The sequence below is a fragment of the Contarinia nasturtii genome, unplaced genomic scaffold (assembly GCF_009176525.2).
Source record: "Contarinia nasturtii isolate CC-2019 unplaced genomic scaffold, AAFC_CNas_1.1 Cnas_scaffold_695, whole genome shotgun sequence".
NCBI lineage: Eukaryota > Metazoa > Arthropoda > Insecta > Diptera > Cecidomyiidae > Contarinia > Contarinia nasturtii.
Genome location: NW_022198046.1, coordinates 8159819 through 8187776, shown reverse-complemented (window position 1 = coordinate 8187776; position 27958 = coordinate 8159819). Strand labels below are relative to the sequence as shown.

Sequence of the window (27958 nt, the reverse complement as noted above, 5' to 3'; positions counted from 1 at the left end):
AACCGTGTTGCCGTTTGTGCACCCATTGCATGCTTGTCATGTACCCAAAAAAAACGCAGTGCTTCCAATTGAATTTTGCTTATCGAAATCGCGTATAAGCATTTGTGTTCTTTGGCAATGTCAAAGTTTTCATTGCTTTTGTGCGTTTTTCTTGTGTCGTGGTTCTGTTTCTTGAAAATTTTCATCGGCCCCATGATGCAATTGTGTGCGTGTATTATGCGAGCGCATGTGTTTGTGTGTGAAAATAGAAAAACCGTCGTTGATGCTTGGCTTTTATGTATGCGTTCGTTTCTCTCTCTTGGGCGCGCAAAAATCTTTAAATCCAGCGAAAAATGTGTACAATAAAAGCGCACGGGCACTGAGCGATGATATCGAGAAAAAAATCCAACGAGTAAACGAAGAAGAACAAACAAAAAAAAACACGACCATCAAACGTATACATTTTCTTATTTTTACAATTCGAATCGTTCCGAAAAATGTGTGTATCGTAAGCGTAAGATGTTGTTGATGGTTTAGGTGCTGCTGCTGCATGCACCACACACTATGTATATATGTGCTATGCTTTCTGTCAATGTGTGTATTAGTTTGAAAAGACGGGATTTCTATGTGTGAAATTTTGCTATTTTGTTGTTGTTTTTTTTTCTTTTGATTCGGGGACTTCGACGACGATGGTTTTTTTAATACGGTTTTACCGTTCGGTTCTTAGTCTCATTCTGTGCAAATGCGTACGTACATACAAATCGAGCGGCGGATGAGTGTGTGTATTGTAACCTGAACGCTTTATTATATCGACCGCGCCACACCGTCGTTTTATGATCGAAGAAATTTTTTATTGTGTTATTGTTGTGTGAATTTGGAGCGAATACAGAATATTCGGTTTTTAATCGCGTATTCAAAGCTAGTTTTTTTTATGTTTTCAATTCGGTGGTTCGGTCGGTGCTATCGTCATTGATCAGAAAGTAAATTACAATACCAGTGTTTAATCACCTAGGAATTGAAAATAAAATAAATAGAATACGGTTATTAGCCATTTAAAATTTAGTGGTTGCATTCATTTCGTATGTTGTGTGTGTGCTTTTTTTTGTTGTGTGTTTTCTCCTTCTTGTTTCTATCTCTCTAATATCGAAGGATTCGTAAATTTTGTTGAAGATTTTTTTTTTCTCGTAAAATGTCGTTTGAATTTTCGAGGATTGTAACGAAATAGATTCGAAGCAACAAAGTGACTGCGTGCAAAAAGTGTCAATTCGAAATCGTACATAATAGAGCAAAAAGAAAAGAAAATCGTGGATCAATGATGATGATGTAATAAAGAAAGAGAGAATAGTGCACACACAGCATCAAGTGATACAAACAAATGGTCGGAAATCGTAAAGCGACACCACAACCAAATCCGTTCACGTAAGACAGAGACGTAAGATTTAACCGTATAATCGATTCGAAGGGTTTCTTGTGTATTGCCATTTTTATTGAAATACGATAAAAAATAGAGCGTCAGTGGGAAAAAAAAGCGAATCGAAAAAAGGGAAAACCTTTTGCTCATGCCGATATCAATTCAATCAGTCGCTATAGGATATCGAATCCACATTGACGGATTTTTCACTTTTTCCTTTTCGGTCCGTGTTTTTTTAGTTCATCCTTTCTTTCATTTAAGTTCCATTGTGTTTGAATGACCAAAAGATTCGAAGTGTAAACTCCATCTTGGAATTTGGTCCCGGATTTTGTTTGGTTTTCAAAATTTTGCCATTTCGTTTTTATTGACACAAGCGGTAAAGTTTTCTGATTAAAACAATAGACAATGTTGCCAGTATCGCAATAATTAATGTGCAGTGATATCAAAAATCAAATCCAAGCAAATGACTTTTAAAATTTCGATGCCAAGTGAATTGAGTTGCTGTTAATGCACAAGCCACAACTATTATGTCCAGACGAAAACAACTGCGACCATTCAAAGTACAAGATGATGATGATGACAGCAATACAAACCAAATCAAGAGTGCAGATAACGGTCTTTCAACGTCATCGAACGGTCATAGCAACGATAAAGTACAGACACTCAGTAAGTTGATTTACAACATTTGCTTATCTAAAGCCTCTAGCTACCGTAAAATTATTTTCGGAATTTCCCATTAAACTTAATTGGAAACTAGTACTATCTAACAGGCCTCGATGTTTTTAAATAAATTAATTTCAAAATAACTTTGACTTAAGCCATCTATTTTCTAGTCTTAACATTAGTTTTTTTTAAGCAAAAGATGTCTTGTTTGAAATCTCACAAAGAGAAATTATTTTTCGTGCAAAAAAGTCTTCTAAAAAAGCCAATTTATCCAGAAAATTGCATGTTTGGTAAAAAAAGAACCATCAGTTATAAAAAAGTGATGATCACGTGCTCCAGCTGAAATATGCGATACAAATGACTTTGATTTATAATCAACGTAATTTGAAAATAATTCGTTTTTATCATGTTGTTGTTTCAAAATTGATCGACATTCGTTCTTAAAACAGTAAAAAAAACTGTTCGCGAATGTCATTCGATTAACTAATTTCCAAGTGGAATTTAAATTAAAACTGTATTCCTCAACAAAAAAAAGTAGACAAGAAATTAGAAGCACACTTCAAACATGTAAAGCAAAAGTCAAATGTTCCACACTTCACTGTTTCATTCCAATTTAAAAATCACCGAAAACGTGTGAAATAAGTCGAAAATAAAAACTTTGACAACGGAAGCGTGGCAAATAAAGAGTCAAAAGTACGGACGAAAATATAGTGCCTTTCATTGTTTTTTATTCATTGCTTGTGAAACGACCAAAAGTTATGTATATGAGGAAACACTAAATGGTATTGGAGACACAAGACAATGACAATAACAACCAACAACGACCAAAAAACTTAAATATATTTAATTGAAATTAAAGTAATAGGTTTTTTTTTTATTTCGTTGGTTTGCCACAACTTGGCTGTAATACATATCGAATGCATAATTTAAAATGAATTATTTTTTACGTTGTGTTTTGTACATGGCGCCATGAACTGCACGTAATTGGCTTTGCCTACCATTTGCGTATGATTTTTCGTCGTGGAGAACTGAGAAAAAAAAAGACGATCTCGAGAGATGTAAAAAAAGCAAAACAATTTATATTAAATGACGATTTAGGCGAAAAGAAAAAAAAAACTCAGAGAGAAATCTTCATTCTTGGATGTTTTCTCTCGTTGATTCTCATTGCGAAATTTTCATTCCGTATAGAACATCGAAAAGAAAAGAATCCAAAGAAATGAAGTAGAAACGAAAATATTCTGTATCTCTGTGTGTGTGTCTTCATGTAGATCAAAATTTTGCTTTAATCACTATTTTGCAAATGCAAGGCGCTGCTGGAGTGTATGTGAATTTGGTGTGTTGCTCATGTCTGTGCTCTCGCGACCAGACACACAAGTGAATATTTAAAATGAAACGAACAAATATAGACAAAAAAGAAGAAAGAACGAGCGCATACAACGCCAAACTCACCTCAATGCAGTGCAAAACATTCGAAACAAACGACATCGTATGCATATTTATTTTGCCGATATTCAATGAGAAATAAAAATTCAACTAATTGGACATGTTTTCTTTTAAATAATATCGATTTAAGAAGAAACTTTTGCAAAACAGACAACAACAACAATAACAGAACGGAGCAGCAGCAGTAGTTACAACAGCCCGTTTGGTCTGAAACGGAAAAAGATATGCAGCAAAAGAGGTAAAATATAAGCTCGCTTGCATTTGCACTAACATAAACAGTGGTGTACGAAAGGTAACCGGGCTTCGAGGTAATCGCCATCGATCAGTACAGACGATTGAATGAGAAAAAAGCAACGCAAGCGAAAAAGAGATGGCAAGCGTATAAAAATCAACCAACAACGAAACAAATAAACAAACAAACAAAAAAAAGAAGAATCAAATGTGCATATTTCATTTGTGTGTTATATTTTTAACGCACTCTCTTTGAATCTCAATGGCCATTTTATTCACTTATTCGCATTTGCACAAATAATGTACCTGCGCGCGTACCGATCAGACTCTCTTTCGTCGACTTCGTCTCCGTCTCCGTTTCCATCATCTCTGTGGTGTGCAGAAAGAAAAGGCGATATTGTTCCACTGCAATAATCCCACGGCCGGCTGCGGTCAATATATGCACATTTTTGCATATCGCATGAAGTTGCGCACACCGATCCAAAGCCTCTCTCTCTCTCGCGCGTTCATTTCGAATGCCTTAATCAAAAATATCAAACGAAATAAACGAAAATGAAAATTTATTTGTTTTAGTTTTTTTTCTTCAGATGATTTTTTTTTCCCTATACAGAAGAGAGAAAGAGAGGAAAAAACGACAAAATTGGCATGCAAATTGAAAACTTGAATCGACCATATGCACACACAAATGGCATTATTCGATCAGATATTATTGACACTGGCCCATCGATTTTGAGATTCGCTCTATTCTTGCAAATGAACAAGGCAAGTGCAGTCCATACAAAACGAAATAGAGAAATTTACATTTTATCTCTTTTTTCCTTCGCCACATCGACGAGAACGAATTCGTATCATTTGGTTCCAATGTGATCGTTGTGTGTGTGTACATGTGCGAGGCTTTGTATATAATTTAATTTTCAAATTCCGTTTTCGCATATTCTATACATTTTTACTGCGTTCTAAACTCCCTATTTCAGTAGGGTCCAAATGTCACCTTCTCAATTATTTATTTGCTACTTTCAATCGAACGAAAAAAAAAGAATCATAAGGCAGTGTGTGTATGTGTAAAACATCTTCACTGTCATTTATTTGCATTATCCCGAATCGATTTTGTAGCCATGCGTGTCTCATCATCATGTAGGCCTTTTTAATTAATTCATTCGAATATAAAAGCGACAAAATAAAAAAAAGCATATTTTCGCAGGCGATCGAAAGTCAATAAAATGCTATTCGACATATCGGTCAGAATGTGCGAGACGCGTTTGCTAAAAGGTTCAATTTTCCTCATTCATCTCCACAAAAATCGAATGGCATTGTTTATAGAAATCTGCACATTGTAGTTTGTACGGCCCAGCGCAGAAACATTCAACAAAGTCATGCTACTGGTTTTTATTTTCTGTATGATTATCTTTATTTATTCGATCGTTCTTTTGAAAGTACAATGCGTTTGTGACCAATGCTAATTCGGCATCGACTTTCATTTAGTAGATGTGTTTGCAACGAAATAAAATTCGAGTTCAATTCGATATATGAATGGGTTTTTGCGGTGCTGCTGCCCACTGTTTATTGCCAATTTGAGGCACTTTTCAGTATTACTTATTATCCGCCTTCGTCTTTGATAATATACACATACACGGTAGTTGGTGTATCGATACAGTACTCTTTATATATAAAAAATAAAGTCATCATTATGACTTTTAATGCTTTCACGTAATAATAACGATCGGCGTATAAACGTCTATATAATTCGTTACACACGTAACATAACAATGATAGAGACTTACCTTACCATTCTTCCTTTTCATGTCCCAATGGCATTGTTTACGCATTTTCCTATTTAAAAACTAAACCTGAATGCACGCATTTTTTTCTACTGCTTCTTCTTTTTCGTCGATTGGCTCTTTTGATTGTTCTGCTTTTGAAAGTGAAACTTTCCATGCCAAAAACCGAATACAAACGGTAATTGATGATAAAACAATATCATTCCATACGAAGTAAATAAACATAAAGTTAATATGTATCACATTCGTTAGCTAAATCAACTGCGGTTTTTTGGTAATTGTGTATGTGTGTAGCACAGTTGACTGTCACCATTGGATCAAGTGGTTTTTAGTGAATTTACTTAAGTGATATAGCAGCACCGGTCAGGGAATAGAATTACAATCAATGTGGTGTTTGAATAAAAAATCAACGTACATGTAGTTTCACAATTTGAGTTGATACGAAAGTTCGAGGTAAAAGAAAAATAGAAGAGCATGATTAAAATGAAGAAAAATTGAAAGAAATACATGCAAAATGCAGTTTAACTTGCGAAAAAATTACTTCATAATTCAATTGTACGCTACAATATACCAAAAAGGGTAAAAATCAATTGATTTAACCAATATATTATCCGATCTCGTAGTTAACTGTTATAATTCGGTTTATCTCTTTCGGTGTGTGATGCAATTTGGAAACTCAATCCAATTGAGAAGTCACTCTCATGATTTCTCTAATGAATTGCATTTTCAATTCGCCACATCAATTGGTGGAAAAAGCCACGCGTTTTCTCAACATTTTCGCTACTAACTGCCAAAACAACACACTAAATAAAGACATTCAAATTCATTAGCTTACCAAGCATCGACATTTGCAAATGCACTGCTACATACACACATCCCACTCACGCACATTTTCTCTCGTTTTTGCCGGTTTGTCGTACGATGTCTCTTACTTCGTGTTTGTTTCCTATCTTTGAATTGCGCGATGTAAGCCATACAGTGACATTTCTCATACAACATATTGCACAAATATGTGTGTGTGTACATTTGGCAGGCAACATTTCAAAAGCAATACCATATCCATGTCAATATCTCTATTAGCTTTTCTATTTCATTCCGTTTACCGAATCACACGGTTCTCTGACAAACGAACTATTTGCTGTAATTAATATCGATCTGGTTTTACTGCATACATGCACACAGTGCTACTGTGCAATGTCGAACAACGAGAAACATATATACACACACCAAAAAACCCCAACCAAATAATTGGGTTCATTTGCAGTGTATTATGTCTCATATTTGTTTATTTCATTCCTCTCTTCTTCATGTGGCCGGCTTGCGCGAGCGTTTAGCTCTTTTTTTTTCTTCTTCCTCGTTAGCTTCTGTTAGTACTTCTGTTGCCTGTTGTTGTTTGTTTTTGTTTTTTTAAACGCCCGCACATAATCGCATCACAATTTTATGAAAACCCACAATCAAATATTAAACACACCAAAATACGTGACTAGAATACTAAAAATCAATTTATAGACCAATTCAAAGCCCCGGTTTTATGTACCAACTAATGCATTCGACCATTTTCACAATGGTTGATACAAAATAAATGAACACACAAACAATTTTCAAAGTGTGTACACAGTTTTTTGAGTCCGTTAACCGAAATTAAAATGAGTTCACATTCGTTGCCATCGCACTCCATTTTAATATTGTATAAATTTCAAATGTTAAATAGAAAATTATTCTCTTTTTTTGCATAACAACGGACAATTTCACTTAATAAAATGACAAATAAAAACTTGCTTGTTCTAACCGAATCATTTTTTTAATATTCATAGCTGCTAAGAGATGTCACATGAATAAATGAAGAAAATAAAGAATAATGTCTTATAACCAAGAATAAATTGTTAAAAGGCAAGAGATACAACGATTTTTATCCACCTTGGCTAAAATCAAGGCAATTAAATAAAGAGTTCTTCTGCTTTTTCTCTTTCTCTTTTGTTGTTGATCTGCCGATCAAACGGCTCCATTTCTACGTGACTGATCGACACACATTTTCTCACTTAACATATTATGTCGCCACGAATTCGGTGGCAAAAAGAGATCTTGAGATCAGGTGGCATTTCATTTTCCATACACTTTATGAATTCTAATAATAATTTTCATATTCATCAACAAGTGTCTATGTGTATATTTCAAATATTTTTTATGTCGTTTTCTTTTCGTTTGAACTGTTAAACTCAAACGTTCCGTCTTCATAAAAAAAACGTTGGAATTACCGCTTTTTCATAAACTCAAAATTATTATGAACAACACGGTTTGCATATTAGAAAAGGAACAGTTAAGATATAAAATAATGTACGATTCCAACCGAATATAAGAAATACTTTCTACTATTTTAAATTGCTCAAATTTTTTATTGGAAGGCGACCGACAAAACTGTAGACCATAAAATTGAATTTGTGATTCAAAGATCCTTTCAAAACGATTAAAAGACATCATGCGCATTCATGATCGGACAAACTGTTTTATTATAGATGTCATGAAATATTCAAAAATTGTACAAACTAGGAGATAGTTTCCAATTTTTATAAAACCATATATAGAACGTTTTAATATACGTTTTTCTCCGAACCTATGCGCATTCACTCAAAAATGAAATTTTACGACACCAGCATAAATGGAATGCTGTCTACTGAGGGCATGAATTATGGACGCACATTTTTAACACAACACACATAAATTATCAATTTTCAAAACATTTGGCACGAAAAACCAATACATTTCAATGAATTTTAACACGCGCCATTGCCTCTTTCGAATGCTATAGAATTATTTTAAATTTTGAACATTAAACACTGACAAAAATTTGTTGCTCTGTTTGGAAATTGTGTTTTAGAATTATTTTGAACATTTAGACCTCAATTGCGGATGATTTTTTGAGAATTCAATTTTACAATCGAACTTTTTCTTCGATTAAGAGATCTTAAATTCTCACCAGTTCTGGAAAAAAAACGATTATTTCATTTCGATGAAAATGAGAAAATTCAACCTAATTATTCTTGTATTCGTTCATTCAATGGAATTATTTCAAGCTAACAGCTACTGATTCATATAAAATCCATAAAACAAAGGCATTTGATTGTGTCCATTGAAAATATAAAATCAATAGAGATACATTCATTTCGGTCATCGATATGGCTAATTGTGATTGTATAGATTCTTCATGACTTTTAATATGATTAAATTTAATTAACGAAATGATATTCATAAGGTTTCCATTAGAGGAAATTAAATGATACGTTTTGTCTTTCTGTATAAAACAAAACTCATCGATGGGAATGTGTTGATAAAAATATATACTCAGTATGAATCACATTTCAATTATTTTCGAGTTCTATTCATTCGAATTTATGTCAATATTTTTTTTTCTCCTTTTCGCTTTGATCGCATGGAATCGATACGCATGCTATGATTAGAAACAGAAGTGTCTGTCTTCACACTGTGTGTGTTTTTTCAATGAAAACATGTGTTTTTGATGGAATTTTTATGTTTTCGCAATAATCCAGTGTATCGTATAGGTATAAAATATTGCTATCATGTAAACGGCCATTGGTCATTAATAATAGAGAGTTAAATCGATTTTGGAGCGAGAAAAAGTCGCAATGGGTCAAGCATTTTAAGTAGAAGATTACATAAGCAATGCTCTACTTGCAATCTAAATTATTCACATTGGACGAAATTAAATAGAAAATTCAATAAATTCAATTGAGATGTTAAAATCGACTCGATTTCAATGGGTATCCCTCTCTATATTGAAAAGACCATACGAAGAAATGAAAAACCAGAATAAGTCTATGCACATGAAACTTGGTTCTTTATTTACGTTAACGTGTGTAAATATTTTATAATAGAATCGATTCGATGCGAAGCGAATGTGGATTTCAATGGAATATAGCACTACAATTCACTTTTAAATGACCCTCTTTTCGCCCTTCGAGGTGTATGTCATGAATGGCAATGCCATAAATAAAACTTTGATAAATTCATTTTATATATATTGTACATCGAAATGATAGTTTCAAGTGTTTGCAACAGTCTCGAACGATGTGCATGCATGGAGTGAATCGCTTATTTGAACAGCATTGAAACGAAGCAACATTTCACCCTCAGTCATTGGTAGAATGCAATAGCAACACAAACTGGAAAATATAATTGTACGAAATGTTATTATTATGGTTATTGTTAACTAGTACACAACAATGCACATTATAAATGTCAAACTGCAATCACTTCCTCCATGTTTTTTTCTACTTTGTGCGATGTAACAATGATATGCCGTCATATTCTTTTCGTTCACACTTTATACCATGGATGGAAATTTGACGAAGCAGGAAAAAGGATCCAAAAAATACTACAATATACGTGGAAATAGAAGTTAAACGTTAGGGAGATGGTATTGTGTTTCACGTGCTGCTAATAATACTGACGCGTGCTTGCTTTCAACAAACACCCCCAAAACTATTTGAGACTTGATTTTGTCGGCTCGCTTCTTTTCAGTGTTGCTCTATGAAAAATTCCATACAAGAGACGGCACAATGTGTTTGCACAATATGATTGAAATCAGTGGAATTTAAACGAGCAATATGGTTCTATGAATAGGAAAAGGCCAAACCATTTAAATAAGGTTCAAGTACATGGAATTTCCGAAAATAGGAAACAAAATATGAATTTGATATTTTTTCAGCCCCACCAATGTTCAGTGCATTTGATAATTATGATGTTGTAGGATTTCAAGTAAGAAATATTGTCACAAGTCAATTCAAAATCTATTGAGAGTGTGCGGGCGACGAAATTAACAACGCACAAAAAATGACACTCACAAATGAAATGTTTATTTTTGGAATTTTGACATTGAATGAATTATTGTTATTGGTGATGATACCAAACCATATAAATGAAGAAGCGCACTTTGATTAGCTTCATGGGCTCTGAGGTGTTTTTGTCATTTTCAGCAAGAGACACACACACACATATATATTTATTTTTCAATTTATGCTACCTTTGAGCGAGGGACGGAATGTAGCATATGTTCGATTGAAAATTCGGTACTCAGAAGACTCATAAATTTGTCAAAAATCTGGATCATCTTTCACCCTCACCCAATTCAATGTCTAAACAAATACAAAAATTGTGCCATTAAATTTAAATTTTTTTCAGTATTTTTTTTCACTTTCATTTTGATTTTTCGTAATTTGGTATATTTTTAAAACATGATTTTCGTTGAACAAATGAATCATTTACACATCATCTACAAACGGAAATAGCTTTGACATTATTTGTATTTGCTGAATATATCAATTTCTTTATACAAATTAATAAAAGTTTTGTATGATTTACACTGCGTGGAAGAGAATTGAATAATTGGGCTACAAAATTTATTTAACATGGCAAGAATTCGATTGGAAAAATATGTGATCACTTGGCCTTCTTTATGAGCGTGAATCATTAATGGAAACAGTTTCGATTGTTTGACCGAACAATATGAGATACTTGTTGCGAACTGAAAGTGATACCAAGTCGGTGAAAGGCGCAGATGGCCAAGAATAACCTCCTTCTAATAACACAGCGAAAGTGAGTGAGAGAGAGAGAGAGAGAGAAAGTGAGAGAATAAGAAAAGTTCATCACATGTATACGCACGAGCCTGTCGATTAGACATCGTTACACATTTTGACGAGCAAATCAAATGAACAAATGTAAGCAAAAGGCGACAGATGCGAAATATAATTAATACATATATTTTGAACTAATTTTCCTTAACGGCAAGGCTTCAAAACGGATATTTTTAGTCACCCACGCGTGAGCGGCTTGCATCACTGCCATTGATTTTAACCATAAGCAAAATCCTCATCATATCCGTGCCATAAACCATAAAACGCCATATCGGTCAAGCGAACAATCAACGAACGAAGAGCGAATAAAGTCATTAATCTATTGAATCAATTTCAATTGAATGGCCAGTAGAAAATGCTCAAAAGCCATTTGTGACTGACCGCTGTGATCGTGTGCGCTTAAAAATGCATCGATAGCTGAAAAACCACCACCCGCAGCGTCTTTGAATATTATCTTTTATTGATAAATTTTATTGCGCATCATTTTAACTTGGATCGCACGTTGATGATGTTGTTTGTTCGCATAATGTTTGAATATATGCGAGTGTACGCCGCGCAAGCGGATTTAGTTCAATATTTCATTCCATTTAAAAAGTGAGCCTCCATTAACACGAGAATTCATATCGACATATCAATGCCGTTCATTTCAGCAGCTCACGCTACCATGATATTTTATTTGATAACTTAATTTTCTCGATTTTTTTTTTCAAATTTTCAATTTTTCACACATTTTCTAATCGAATTTCAGACAGAATCGTGTTAGAATTAACGATTTCAATGTGTTTGGGAATGAAATTGTATCTACTGTTCTGCCCCATTTCTCTCTTCTCTCTATGGCTATCCTTTTTGCTCAAAAACAAATACCGAATTGGTATTGAATGCACATGTGGTTCGAATTTCAGCAGCAAGAACAACAAACATTGCACATACCATGTTTACTCTTCCTCCGTTTTTGTTACGTGGTGGGTGTTGAGCGCGCGCGCGTGTGTGTGTGATGCTATTGTTTGTGCATTTCGGTTCGGTTGACCGATGGTCAAAGGGCAAAAATGAAATTTATTACCAATCATTTATTTTGTTTCGAAAATGGTTTCGGATCAAATCAATAGATGCACGTACAACAGCCAACACCAACACAATTCGACAGATGAACAATATTTCGTAAAAATTGTGTTGTTTGTTAAATGATGATGATGATTTTTATGTGATTCGTTTGATTTTCAATAATATATTAAATTTCACATATTCTTTTTTTTTTTTTTTCACTTTACACATTTTCGTTTGCACATTAACGCATTGATGCATGGGGGATGAAATGGTATTCTCGATTGAAAAATATATTTGAACATTTAATGTTTGAAATTGTGCACATATAATTGTAAATTCGACAGATATCTGCAATATTCTTTTGATTCAAAAGAACAAAATATAAAATGATGTTTATGAGTCCGTCGTATGACGAGCAGAGATTTCGCTGGGCAAAAATAATAGCTAATAAATGTTGTTGTTGATTTCAGTATCGATCGACGACGAATAACATTGTACTGTGGCGTATCATCTGCTTATTATCACACTGAAACAAAACAAAAACATAAAACATTTTTTTTTTATTAAAATTCCGTTAATAATTGGAATATTTTTGTTAATGTTGTTGATGCTAACATACGCACAGCGAGTTTTTATGTGATTGCCTTTCGGTGCAAATGAGTAGTATATCCAACATTTGGTTTGTTTGATCGTAATAAAATATCGTTGAAGAAAAAAAAAAATAATAAAAAATTGTTGTTTTCATTCGGCGAAAAATGATGCAGTATGTATGTAAATAAAATTCTATTGTAGACGATTGTAAATTTCTGTTGAAAACAAGAATTTATCCGTCATTTTCCATGTAATCGCATGTTCTAATTATAATTTCAATGGAATATATCAAAAGCATTACTGGCGCCACGATGCGTATATTAAGATCGGTTAGTAGCCACACAACGCACATAAAAGAAGGAAAACCAAAAAATGAAAGACAGAAATACAAGAGGCGACAATTGAAAAATCGTGTGATAATCTTTTAAACGAGCCATTATTACATTTAAACGAGAGAAAAAACGAAGAATCAACATTAATAAATATTGCGTCCACACAAGCTATAAATTATGTATACATGACAGAACATTATCTCAATAAAATCAATCGTCAGTCACTTGACACCGGCCATTTCAGTCGGTTGACAAATCTTCAGCTTTCGTTTGAAAAATCGTTCGTCTTTTTTGATGATTTCTTTGGTTGAAAATGGTCGACAAGAGAATAAAAGCGATTAAATTTATCGACGGATTTGTTGTTTATCAAAACAAAACTAGCCTTTAATATGATTAATATCACAGCCATTAAACACCGAAAATGCCAAACCATAAACTATTTCAGTGCTGCCGAATTAGAGGTTTAGAGAACATGTGGCATTTTGAATGACAACAACGAAAAAAAAAATGATGAACGCACAATTTCAGTGACATGACGATGACACACAGTGAACAAAGAGATAACATGAAAAGGCGAATACAGTGGATCTAAATCAGTCACCGTTTGTATGACATTTGTCAGAAATGCGATTCGCCTTATGATCACTATCGCATGATGATCGCACCGGTGACGACGATCAAGGCATCGTCTCAAGCAAAATATGAAAATGAATATTTTCAAAGGCGACTGGCATACATTTTTTTTGTTTTATTTTATGGGTTTGCGCTCGTTTTGCCGTTGAGGTGAAGCGACTCACAAAAGAGCCTATAAACGGTGTAAATGAGACGTTAATACTAAAGTCGACAGTGGTAATTAATCATTTCATTTCGGTATGCATGCATATTAGTGTTTCGTGCGCGAATGTAACAGACACGTTCACGCATCACATCCAAACTAAACAAACAAATTTTCATGTTATATATGTTATGCTTGCGGTGACTTTAATTTGCCAACGATGCAAGTAGCGCCAGTCAACACATATTGAAAAGGAGTTTTCCTCATTCCACTTTTGACAATGTTATGAAAGAACTTTTCTCAATCTGCTCGGCTATGCAGCCGAAGAAATTCCAAAAATTCTTCAAAAACCAACACCTTTTTTTTTCAAATGACAGATTCAAGCAATGTATTCACATTGCATGTAGCACATTAAAAGTGTTTTAAATCGAAGCTGATTATAGTATTGTTTTTTTTTTAAATATTTACCTTGAATTGCTTTAACATTTTATTGCACATTTTAAAAAGTTTGAAGAGAGTGCTGTTCGAGAGTTAATTTCCTTCACCTTCGCACAGTCAGACATCCATATACGTTCGTTTTATATTGCTGATTTTATCATACAATCCATTTGAAAGGTGGGTTATGTTGTGGTGAAGTGCAGGTTGCGTGTATGTAAGTTGATATCTCTCACTTGAATTATTCGCGCATTATTTTTGCTATTGGAAATGAGAATACAAAACACACAAACTACAAAACTAATATCATGTGTATACCAAGTTTTATAATTTATTGACTTCTTAGAGGAACTTGCGTAATCACAAAGTGAGTGTGTTTAATATTAAACAAGGAGTCGCCGAAATTGTAATCCGAATACATGTTGAGAGTTAGTTTGTGCTTGAAACTATGGCGAATGGAACATAAAACGACTTTAAGTTTTAGATTTATTAAATGCTTTGAGGTAACCACATGCATCGCACCAGCCAACGAAATTGTTGAAGTGTTCACCTTACACACACACAAGGAACCCTTTTGACATTCGCGCGCGCAATCACAAGAACTCTCGGTAATTTTACCCTTATGAAACTTGGAAAATCCACTTTTGCTTTGAGTGTTGATCGCTATTTGTATATAAGTTTTCATAAAACACCCGATAAATTTCGCCGTGCACGGGGGTTAGCACAGCAAAATGTTTTGAATATCTTTGAAAATTGGTATTAGAAGTGCTTAATAATAATGAACTTGTTTCGTTGTCGCTGCAAATATTTTACGTCCCACATCGTGATTTACATTTTGAACACACGATTATGAGGATATTTCGGTGTTTGCTGCTGGCATTGTATGTGTGCGGTTTAATGTCGCATATTATAATAATAAACAAAGGTGAATGAGGTTTATCCTTTCTAGAATTCGGGTGCGCAATTCGTGTGCGCACATTCGTGTGCGCAATTGAACTGTGAAATTGTAATCGACGAGCCCAAGAAACCGGTGTCAATAGTAAACAAACAAACAGACAAGCAACTATGAAAAAGATCCTTTCGTACGGTAATCGATTTGGTGTTTATTAATACATACATAACAATGTGATATAATATTTTCACCAAGTTACAACCTCGAACATTAATTTGACTGATGCGTGATATTTTTCCCTTTAGTTATAAAAAACCGTGCTCACAAGCAATTAGATAACACCACATTTCACTCCACTTCATTTGTGTAGGTAAAAAGGCGGTATTAATATTGCTTTGTGTGTTTTTTGTGTTTGAATGTATCTATTTCGTTCGTTTCAACCGGGTTGTATCGATTGTTGCTGTCATTCGTCACCACAATTAGAGACGAACGAATCGTGTTGGCTTTCGTTTATTTTTGTGAATATCATAATTGATGTGGAAAAGTCAATTAGCCACTTACAAACATGACAAAGCGATCAACCCATCAATACACCAACATTCCGAACTGAAAAGAAATATTCCGTCTTTTTTTACTATTATTAATTCAATGAAAATGTCACGCGATCAATTTCAGTACATAGTTTAGTTTTTCTTTTGTGTCGCAGAGCATACGCGCACGCGGACATCAAATGGAAATGTGAACAAAAATTCCAATTCACCAAAATGATATAAAATCCCAGTATAATATCAATAATGTGATCGGATATTTTATTACTTGAACGTTCATCACACATTCAATCCTCCACTCCCATTAAAATAAAATTTATGATATGCTGCTTCTCTTGTTTTTAGTTTTTGTCTTCTTTATTCCATATTGACACACACACACACACACACATACTCTTTCTCTTGCTAATAATTACTTCGCCGTCATTGACTTTCAACCATTCACAATTTTACTGCTCCACTTTATTTGTTCCACGACGACCAACTCGTCCCGTTCCGCCTTTGTCTCTCTCTCTCTCTCTCTCTCTATCTGTTTATTTTATTTATTGATTAATTAAATAATTAATTATTAGATCGATTTATATTTATTTTTCTATTTATTCGATAGATTGTTATCAAAAATCCATATCCATTTTGTACTTTTTATGGCATTTGTTGTTATTTTTTTTGTCTATATGTATAAAAAAGACACTAACAATAAAGGCTCTTTTAAAAACAAATACTTTTAAGTCATTTGTATATACATTGTTGTGAATTGAAATTAATCACTCTCTTATGTAGCATGAATGGAAGCAGCACAAACTTTCACCCGAATTGCGCGAAACTAGAGAAAACGCATTTATTTATCAATGGCCATTGGGTTTAATGAACAAGCATTTTTTTTCTCTTTTTCTGTGCATTTATCGAAACAAAAACTATATTCACACAGACGCACAGAACCTGGGCTTGTCAAATATACCAACTAGAAATGTCAAGCATAAATTCTCTACTTTTATAGTTTTTTGACGCATTAAAAATATTAAAAAAGATCCCACGAGATTGAATGCCAAACATTTCTCTCTACTTGACATTATCATACCATTTACGATTGTCTTTTTTTTTAACGTGTCATTCTTGTTCATAAATAATCATAAATGAATTGGATTCCATTTATTGTAATAAGCATAATTAAACAGTTGGTCATTGTTAATAACATGTTGAAATGTGACATACATTCAATATTTTTCACCTTGACCAATCACACTTCGAGCCACTTAGAATGTTTTCGCTATTTTTGTTTCTCACCAAAGAGATGAGTTTTCATTTCGACGTGCTTTGGCGAGAACAAACAATTCTGATAAAATTGGTGCTGCTATGTGCAGATTGTGTGATGAGCGGGGTAAAAACATAAGGAAAAAATTCCTTGAATATTTGTCGTATCTGAAAGTAGAGCCAGGCCTATAGATCGAGAATAAAAATGAGTCGCTTTGCAAAGCCGCGTCGGTGCATAGAATGAAGACGAACAAAAGGAACCAAAACAGCAGTAGCGCAAATGTAAATGATGTGTCTATTTTATCGCACATCATAAATATTTCGTTAGTGGTTCGTGAACAATTTGCATATGATAGAGCATAAAGTTGTGCTGGGACTTGGTACCCGGCTGACGGTAAAGAGCCAAAGCGACCGACGTAGACACAATGATATGTACACGTAAATAATTTTACATTTTATGTGCTCGGTTACGAGCCGAATGTCACATTCAATGCATCGTCGACATCGTTGTCGTCTTTTTCCACATTTGATTCACATCGGGCTCATGAAAAAACACAAAAAAATGATTTTTTTTTAATGTTATTATTGACATTCCATATATTTTAATGATATGATATTAATTCAATGAAATTTTGAGTCTCGACATTGGACAAGGTTTAATGAAATATAACACATGGAATACAAATGCGACTTTTTCAATCTAATGTTTCACCATTAGAATACAAATAAGAGTGTGAGCGATTGAAATTATTTCGGTTTTTGACCACGAAAAAGTCTAAAACACACACTTACACGCACGCACGGTATGTTAACCGAAAACGATGCACAGAAGTAAAATAATCATAGTCAAATCTGCATTGGATTCAAATGGCATCGTAAATTGAGGCACAAACAATTGCATCGCAACAACAACAACAGCAGCAGCAACAACATGCAATTCAATTTCGAATATGTATGCCGTATTTGCAACTGAAACCTTAATGTAAATGTTATGGGCTTTATTTTATTCGCATAGGTTTTCGGTTTCTTGTGCGCTGATGTTCTGCCTATAAAATCGATAATGTCCCATTAGTAACGACTAATCACATTTAATCGCACATAAGAACAAAATGAGCATTGTATACACCGTCGTCATTGGAAAATGTATAATATCGGTTATATGGGTCCCGTGTGTTTGTATGCATTGCCGTGGCTTCGCCAAAACCAAACGACATCGCGTACACACATATTACCGTGTATCAATAGAAGCACTTCGTGCACGGAATATGCATCACATTCGCTTGACCAAGACTAAAATGTAATGTATGCATTGAAGACACAAACGCGGCATAGACCGTGCACCGATTAAATTATGCCGCCTTAAATCGCTTTTTATTGAAGAAATATTTTCCACCGGAATAGTGTTAATGCATTGTTAACGTCAATTTTATGATCGACATTTCAGCACATCACATATTACAAATCACAATATTATTCTTATATTCAACACAATCATTTCTCTTTCTTTCATGCAAATTGCAATAATTTCCGTTTATTTCACTCGGCGATTATTCTCTTTATTGATCAATCGTACAATGTTTTGTTTTTCATGACATTTATAGACAAACACAAATCGATCGATCAGTTTGGCGAGTTGATTCGATTGAAATACTTTTTGTATATTGAATGCAAAAATTCGCCGATTCGTCATTCAAAAAATGGTCAATGGTTTTGTGAACGTGGAAACTGCTAACGAAAAAAAAACCTGGCAGGAATTTTTGAAAGCTTGAATTTTTATTATTGAAGCGAAACATGGTTTTTGTTATAATAAACATAAAATATAATTATATTTTACTTGAATCTTGGCATCATACCTTCCGGCCCTACCGTGCGAGCGTATATAGACAATAAAAAAGCACGGTTATTGCATAATTATTATGTTCGCTTCTGAAGAAACTCTCGTACAATAATAATGAAAAAAAAAAAAAATAAAATAATCGCAAATATTATGAACAAGAAAACGGTCAATTTAAATCATTTTTGCCAATTAAGCTATGCTCGACTCATTGCTCAAATGAATGTTCTCGAGTCTTGAAGTCTTAATCATCAGCTTAATCAAGGACGATCAAAGTGTACTTTCAAATGAATTGAATTTAATTTCAGAATTCTAAATCAATTGATGGTTAATGATTTTAAGTTGAGCAAAAAAAAATTATTACGAATTTTTTGTTTCAAGGACTTTTTTGACGTGACGTTTTCCGTCGAAAAAAAAGACGAACGAAAAATGAAATCCAGAGCATACTAATGATGATAAACAATAAAGTGTAAACATGAGGTATTTTATAACTTGGTAACTTTTTGGCGCCACAGAGAGAGACATTGTGTGTTGAAACTGTGAGATTTTTATTGTTTAAAAACGGCTCAATTTGAGAGATGGCATTAAAATACAGTGAATCATTCGCATCAACTTAAAATATAAACAGTGGATGATGATAGCGGATCAATATTTTCGTGTAACGTAGACGTCGTGTATGTAGACACTTTGCTGGTGTGGTGGTGCAACTCTGCAGGCCATTCATATTTTCGATTTTTCTTTTTGTTTTTGGATTTTATGATTTAATTTTTTATGATTTTATAACTCATAAATACGCAAAGCATTTGGATACACAGCATCGACCATGTGAAAGCAATAACTACACTGGACTTTGTTTATTCAACGTGATCGTGCGTCGTGTCTCGAATCGACATATACACCGGCGACCGGAGCGTCATTAATTTTTCGTGTCTGAACGCGTACACACACCATTTCTCTCTCTCTCGCTCGCTCTTCCTCTCTCAGTCTTGACTTTGTTCAATATAATAACATCCAATATAATAAGTAATCTGAACTGGCGCATGTGCAATTAATATGGTTGCACTTAATTTAATTTTTATTTTCAAGTCAGGCATTTCAAAGTCATTAAAAGATCGTTGATTATCAGTCGTTTGCTTTTCATTTTCATTTCGTGCGCTCAATCGGTTGCTTGGCCCAAGAGATCAGTTTTTGGTTCGATCGGCTGAATTGATGACTTTATTTAATGATCAATATTTTCTTACGAAACAAAAAGAAATACATCAAAATACCAGTATTTATTAAACGATGGAAAGTTCTCATGCCATTAAAATTATCAAAATTTTTATTTACTATCACAGCACCTTTCAGATTGAACGAATAAGCGGTGATGGACAATGAAATGAAATTTATATATGTAAAAAAAAGCAGTCGCAATTTTAAGAGAACTTAAAAGTACAACAAAAATTAAAAGAATTTTTAAAAAGGCGAAATAAAATGAGTGATATTAAAACAATCGAATACTTTCGAATATGATTTATTGTGAACAACGAAATCTGTGGCTCCGCCTCATTTCGCGATGAGAATCATGCCAATTTGGCTTATATTTTACACATTGCATGCGTTGCACCATGTACGAGATTCTTATGAATATTAAATCAAAATAATACGAAGAATTCATGCGTGTATCGAACATCAATAAAATCGTACAACAACGATATGCAATAACGCTCCGCCCGAACGCTGTTCCGATGTGTATGCATGCAAACAGGATTCAAACGCATCTCTTTTTTATTCGTTTAACATTGCGTTTCATTGCATAAATTTAATATTTACAATTCATTGCGTTTTTCATTGCTTGTATAAATTTTTTTTTTCGTTTTTGTATCAACATGAATTGTATAAAAAAATGTTAATTTCTTTTGCATTCTTCATCATCGAAATAAATTTCCGAGAAAAAAAAATAGTGGCAGACAGACTGCATCGTATAAAAATGCTCGCGATTGAATGCATTTTATAAAGCATATTCACAATTGAAAATTTAATTTTATGCAACAAGAAGCGCAAAAAAAAAACACACACACACCGAGTAAATTACACATTGTTTTCAGTGCAAACTTTGCAAATTTGCATGTGTTCGTTATTATCGGATTGCATTCATATGGATTTAATGGTGATTTTTTTTTTCTGCAGTCGCCTCTTTCCGTTCATATTGAAAAATAAAATTGTTGTGGAATATAAAAGATAACAGGAAGAAAAAAATGCAACCGTAGAAAAATGGCCCGAAGGAAAAATGCATCGGTCAGAATTGAATAAAACAATGAAAATCTACCAATGAACGTCATTAATATATTTGTATCGATCCGATATTTGTTTGTATGTATTCTTGTTAGATATGATGGTTGTTGGTGCCGCCGCCGCCACCATGAATGACGACGACGACGACCAATTGCCGGTGTGTGGATGTATATATTTTTTTTCAATTCGCTTATAATTTAATTGAATAATATTGCGTCTGCATTTGCATATACACAACACATACATGCGCCCAAGAGAGTTCAAGAGATTCCCAATCTCATCTATTTATGTTGGACAAACAGACACATACAGCATACATAGGTGGGATAGAGAGAGAATGGAGGGAGATAGAGAGAGATAGAAACTGAGAGAATACACACGTCTGAACATAAACCACTGCCGCCATATCGTCGCACAATGCATTTTATATATTTATACGTGTACATATCATCAAAACATAGCGCTGATAAAATACATATTTGTGGTCATGTTTGGTATCTCTCTTTTTCTCTTTCTCGGATGCGATGCTGCGCAAAAACGCAAATCCCTACAGCAACTCGTCATTCCATCTGAATTGCAACACATTCACTATTTACGCAAAGTGTTTCAATCTGCCAGCATATAAATCGTCGACCGCCTCACATCTCATCTATTAAAAGTATAATGATTGAATGTCGTAGAATTTTCAATTGCTTTATACATAAAAAAAAATACATAGTGATGACAATGTTGATGAGAGAGATGCAGTCAAGGCGATGATTGAAAGGTCTTTGTTCAACTATTTTAATATTGCTTTTTTTTCCATTTCCTCCTCTTATTGAAATCTTCTAGCCAAGTGCGTCTATTGTTATCCATTCGATTACGCATCGTTCAATTCGGTTTCTCTCTATCTCCATCGTTCTGTCTCTATCCGTCTCTTTTACTCTATCCATTGGCCAGTCAATTTAATTTATTTCTCTTGTTGATTCAATCAAGCTTCGGAGTCGAGGACATTCCAGCAAAGAATTTACTACTCGCACTTCATTCATACGTAAACAATTTTCCATTTTTCACATACATTCAACAACAACAAGTTTTACAACAGCTTCGCATCAAGCGTTGTGACTGTGCGCGATCCATTTATGCAATGAAAGCGACGACGAAAGAAAAAAACTTGTTATGCATCGAATGTTGATAAAATGATTGATGTCACAGCACTTTTATTATAGTTTCCATTCGAACGTTTGCATCAGCAGTTCGAGTTATATTTTCTCTTTCTACTTCGATTTGTGTAATTTTCTTCGTTTCAAATGTTCTTTTATAAAAATTAATCAAATAATGAAGGGTACACTTTTTTTTTGAATTGTATGTAAAGTTCAGAATTAATGAGTTGTTTTATTTTAATTTTCAGATCAAGCATACGACGGAAGCGAGGATTCGTCGAAACATACTTTAGACCCACACGTTGGTAAAAATGAGAAAGGTAGAGTTTGTTGCGAAACGAATGAAAATAAAACCGATGAAAATGAAAAATGCCAAGACAGTGCCAATAACAACGAGAATATCGATCAAAATTCGAGAAAATCAGATTCCGAAAACGTTGCACAGGAGCATCTCACCCTCGAAGCGTTGGAAAATACAAAAGTTGCCATGGCAGAATTTGCAATGGCCGCACTATCGAAAGGAGCAAATGAAAATTCAATCAAAGATTTGACAATGCTACAATCAGCATTGTTTACATTGCAACATCAACAAGTTTTTCAAATGCAATTAATCGAACAACTGCAATTTCAACTGGCCAAAGCAAATGCGAGAAATGACAAAAAACGCGTCACATTCTCAGAGCCAATACAAAATAAAGATGAGAATAGTAGCGAGCACCAAGATGACGTTTTTTGCAAAAGTTCGATTGATGGGTAAGCTTTTTTAAAATTATTTTCTTCATTTGAAAATTGCATTCCGCGAAATGTTTCCGAATAAAAATTATAAAAAAATTGCATATTTGAAAGACTAAATTTAAAATTAATTTTTGATATATAAATACAGTGATACAGCTGCAATAAGTGAAAAGAACAAAGAAACAGAAGAAGTACAAGATGAAGAATTAGAATCAAAAATCGAATCAAAAACCGAAGAAAATATTAAATCCGAGCTCGAACCAACATCACAGACGTGTAATATAAGTTCGACACTTGCTTCGAATATAATCACAAATCATGACACAAATGTACCATCAAATGAAACAAATTCACTGCAACTTCTACAAAAACGTGCCGAAGAAGTATTAGATTCAGCATCACAAAGCTTTACAACCGGCAATCTAATCGATGAGCTTTCATATCGAACTGGTGCTTTCTTTAACGATGGCCCAACCGATCCAGCTTTAAAGCATCGATGTCGTTATTGTGGTAAGATTTTTGGGTCCGATTCAGCGCTACAAATACATCTTCGTTCGCACACAGGCGAACGGCCATTCGTGTGTAGAGTTTGTGGAAGCCGTTTTACTACAAAAGGCAATTTAAAAGTTCATTATCAACGGCATGCCGAAACAATGGATTTCACAGACGATTTAAAGAAAGATATACGAGCGCCTTCATATGTATCACAAATAAAATCAAAATCACTTTCAGACGAAACATTCGATTTACCGCAGAAAAAGGTGGAAAAGGAAGACTATGATTTGAATGAGACAAAATGTTCGCAAGCTTCTGAGTCACCAAATCGATTTGATGATGATACACCACGTCATTTTTTGAGTTTCGACCTAGAGTATTCGTCAACAAAGAAAAAAGCGTGGGAAAAATATATGGAAATTGTTGACACACCAAAAGCGTATGAACTGCAACAAGACGAAGCTTATCGGGTTGATCCGAACAAATGTCCGATTTGTAATCGATTGTTGTCGTGTCGAAGTGCTTTGCGACAACACTATCGAACGCATACGGGTGAAAGACCGTTTCGATGTCGACTCTGTGCCCGGTCATTCACTACAAAAGGCAATCTAAAAACGCATATCGGAGTTCATAAGATTAACCCACTTTTGAATCCAGTGCACAATTGTACAATGTGTAGCAAAAAATATTCAACAGCTCATGTGCTACAGCAACACATAAATACGCATACGGGAGCTCCAATTGATATGACCATCGATCAAATTCGAGCCGCCGAAGTACGGGACTTTGTGTCACACGATTCACTAACCGATCTTTATGGATCGAATTCATCATTGGGCGATTACAATGAAACCAGAGACAATTCACTGGACTTTGAAACACAGTCCAAAAATGAATCGGAAATTCGAAGTAAAATACCGAAAGTAATCGATTTATCAGACTCGGAAGATTCAAAGAGTCGAACGAAACGAACGGCACCAGATTATGAAAAAGAAATTGAACATCTACGGAAGAACTTGAGTTATGACGGCTCACCGGAACCAAAACGACGATGCAGCGATACCGAGAAAAACCCGAAAGCTGACACACCGAGAGGAATGGATTTTTTCACAAAATTTTCACCAATTTTTACATCGGCTTCAGTTCCATTGTCGTCGCCTTCGCCTTCACTTCTTAGCGGCAATATTAATTCATTATTAGCTGCGAACTCGTTTAGTCCAGTTGGATTTTCAACAGGTAAACAAATTTTCATACGAATTCAAAGTTCATTTTCATACGAAAATTTGCAGAATAATCCCGAATTTGCCTACAAACCTACCAAATGTTTATTGTTTTCTTCAATTGATTTTGTTTAAATTTTGACAGGCGTTCGTGGTAATACAACGTGCAATATCTGTTTCAAGACATTGGCTTGTCAGTCAGCTCTTGAAATTCATTATCGCAGTCACACAAAGGAAAAACCGTATCTGTGCCAGTTGTGCAATCGTGGATTCTCAACCAAGGTAATATATTTTGTTTCAGTTGTGTTCATTTTTCTTCTTAACTTCGATCATAATTTGAGTGCATAATAAGAATTCTGCAAAAAAAATGTGTTTTATTTAGTAAAGCATCTTGACTGCATTGTGCCACCAAGTGTGCGAATTCCCCGTCTAATGTGTGCAATGAATGCGTGACATTCTTTTTTATGCGTTGAAAATGAATTATATCGACCAGACGAGCAACTGTTCAGCATCGCTGCGCAGTGTGTGTATGTAGCAAAAAATGTCCGTAATATATCGTATGAAAAATCACGACTGATGTGAAAGTACTTTAAATAAAATTTCATAAATTAATAATCTCGTCTAGTCGCTAGACTATGGCAATGTTTTTCGTGCAGTTCGTTTTTTTGTTGTTGGCCTGTCGTTCGTCGAATTTGTTGTACATTTCAATGTTTTCAGAACATTCGTCAACGGATTTAATTGTGTCCCTTTAGCATTACTTCATTTTGTGTGTGCCTTTCTTTTCTTTTCGTGTGTTCTGTTCTGCACGAAATGTGCACCAGATTCGTCTCTGTCGTTGCAATTAATGCGAATTGAAATTGATGTTATGGCACGAAAATGCACGGGACAGCATATTCATCCAACAAAAACATTATAGAGAGAGATTGGTTTGGTGCGTGTGCTGAAAACAAAGTGAAATCATCATCGTCATCGACGTGAACAACAAAGACCGTGAGAGACAAAATGTCTCATTCGTTTTAAGTCGCAAATAGATCATACAATTTATTGTTGTTTATTAAGTCTGTGAATAAGCGACAAATATGATGAGATGGCCGTGCATAAAGCGAACGATTATAATGATCACCGTGCATCATAACAACAACATTGATGCGACACATAGAAACCGAATATATGTACATGATCGGGCATCGTGCCAGTGCCACAAAACATTATTATGCATACACAAACGGTATACTGTCTAATAACGAAATAAAACGAATAATGTGTTTTTACGCGAAGCACGACGAGTTACTGTCTGCGATGTATCATAGCGTAAAATTCTTGGTTTTGTCGTCGTCGTCGTCGTCGGTTGAATTTTGACATTGTTTTTTGAAATGTTTAATAAATTGCCTGTGAGCAGACTCGCGCACGCTCCCTTGCAATACATTTTCAGTCTACGCATCTAGCTGAACAGAAAGATTGTCGTCGATGCTCGTGCGATGTAATTCATCTTGAAAATGGTTCTGCCAAACAAATGAGAAAGTGATTATAAAAGCAACTCAAAAACTGAGCACCAATATTTTACAATTATTTTATTTTCGTTTGTTGTTGTTGTTGTTTTCTTTTTTATTTATTTATGGCTTCGTTGGCTTCTATTCTATTTATTTCTTCTGCTGTCACATATCATATATATTAAAAATGTGGCCGACAATAGCCATTTTGGCGTTGTTTCACATTCATTTCCAAATGGTTTTTGATCGTTGCTCGTCTTCAATTCAATATCATTTCTCCCGTCTGTTCATTTCTTCGATTAGGGTAATATGAAACAACACATGTTGACACACAAAATTCGGGATATGCCGCAACATGTGTTCCGAAATTCCACACAATCACCATCATCGGATAGCAACAATTCACTGTCAGTCTCTGGCTTCCAATCGCAACAGCAACAGCAACAGCAGCAGAACGATACCCAACCAGCTGAAACTGCACACAATCTCGATGACACAGTTAACGAGAATCGCCAATTAAAGGCGTCCACACATGAAAAAGACTACAATGATTTTGACAAGAACGCTGATGCTGTCACTGTTGCTGATCAAAGCAATCCAACGTACTTATCATCGGATGATTCAGGCTCAATGTCATCGCCCATTCAAATGAAAAACGATGAAAATGAGACAATTGAAATTGGCGTCGACGATAATGATAAAATTAAAAGCGATACATGCGAGACAAACATTCCGACAAAAACGAAAAACGATTCTCAAACGGAAATCCATAATGGAATCGCACGAAAAACGAAAATTAAAGATTCATATCGAGACTATTGCAAATTATGTAGCAAACACTTTGGATCAGCTTCAGCACTCGAAACTCATATACGATCACATACTGGCCAAAAACCATTCACCTGCATAATATGCGAAAAATCATTTTCGACCAAAGGCAATTTAAAGGTAACTATTACTGCTACTTTGTGACCTTTTTTTCAGTTTCTGTATAAATTCTGTGTACTGTGTGAGAAAAATGTCAAAACGGTTACAGTCATTGAACTTTTTTAATTGAATTAGGTTCATATGCAGGCGCATTCTTGGCCAAATGAACCAAATCGAAACCATCGAATGTCGCTTGACATGCCAAATCATTTTCCATCGATGAGTCCATACGCTCTTCACCGGCCGGCTGATCTTTTTAACCCATTTATTGCAAACGCAGCCGCTCTACAGCAAAAGGTAAGTCTCGACACTTTTTTTTCTCTCACTCACTCTCGCTCCTTTGTCATTCTAAATTTAGAGTTGTCGTAGCGAATTTCAACGCTCATCATCATAAAATGAGATGTTTTGTATTTTTTGTTTGTTTGCTTTGTTTTTCTAGTTACATGAAGCCAATTTGTATCAAAAATATGCGTCAAACATGAGAGAATTCACAGCCGACATTCTAAAAAATAATGACGAACAATCATCGTTACATCGTAATTTATTTGGGCTAGCACACTTACCATTTCAAATGTTTAACGACCACATCGATAACGGTTCGATGAAAAACAAATAGAACAAATCTTATTTATATGACAAGAATGAAGAGAACAAGGTGGACGACAATGACAATGAAATAGAAATGTTTCAATCATCATCGAAAATAAAATCAATCATATCGCATTTTTCAAAAAAAAAAAAAAATACAAACAACAAATCACATTTCATTCGAAATAACAACAATATCAAGGACATGTCACAGGAATCAAGTACAACAAAT

The 27958-nt window shown here is 34.4% G+C and overlaps 1 protein-coding gene across 2 annotated transcripts; it reads left to right on the top strand.

Moving 5' to 3' along the window:
* The first annotated feature begins 739 nt into the window (after positions 1-739).
* On the top strand, positions 740-27882 carry LOC116340867 (homeotic protein spalt-major-like). 2 transcript variants are annotated; one of them, XM_031767592.1, is made up of 8 exons: positions 740-959; positions 1652-2056; positions 22520-23024; positions 23155-24737; positions 24867-25003; positions 26515-27159; positions 27274-27435; positions 27578-27882. In XM_031767592.1, the coding sequence occupies exons 2-8, from the start codon at positions 1918-1920 to the stop codon at positions 27752-27754; spliced, it is 3348 nt and encodes a 1115-aa protein (XP_031623452.1). In that variant the 5' UTR covers positions 740-959; positions 1652-1917; the 3' UTR covers positions 27755-27882. The 2 variants fall into 2 exon arrangements, with proteins under 2 accessions (XP_031623452.1, XP_031623451.1); XM_031767591.1 differs by lacking the exon at positions 740-959 and having other exon boundaries at positions 1207-2056.
* The last annotated feature ends 76 nt before the right edge of the window (positions 27883-27958 follow it).

Coding starts and splice junctions, on each gene's coding strand:
- LOC116340867 (XM_031767592.1), top strand. CDS start 1,918: ATGTCCAGACGAAAACAACTGCGACCATTCAAAGTACAAGATGATGAT. Junction 2,057..22,519: donor CGATAAAGTACAGACACTCA/GTAAGTTGATTT, acceptor TTTAATTTTCAG/ATCAAGCATACGACGGAAGC. Junction 27,160..27,273: donor CGACCAAAGGCAATTTAAAG/GTAACTATTACT, acceptor TAATTGAATTAG/GTTCATATGCAGGCGCATTC.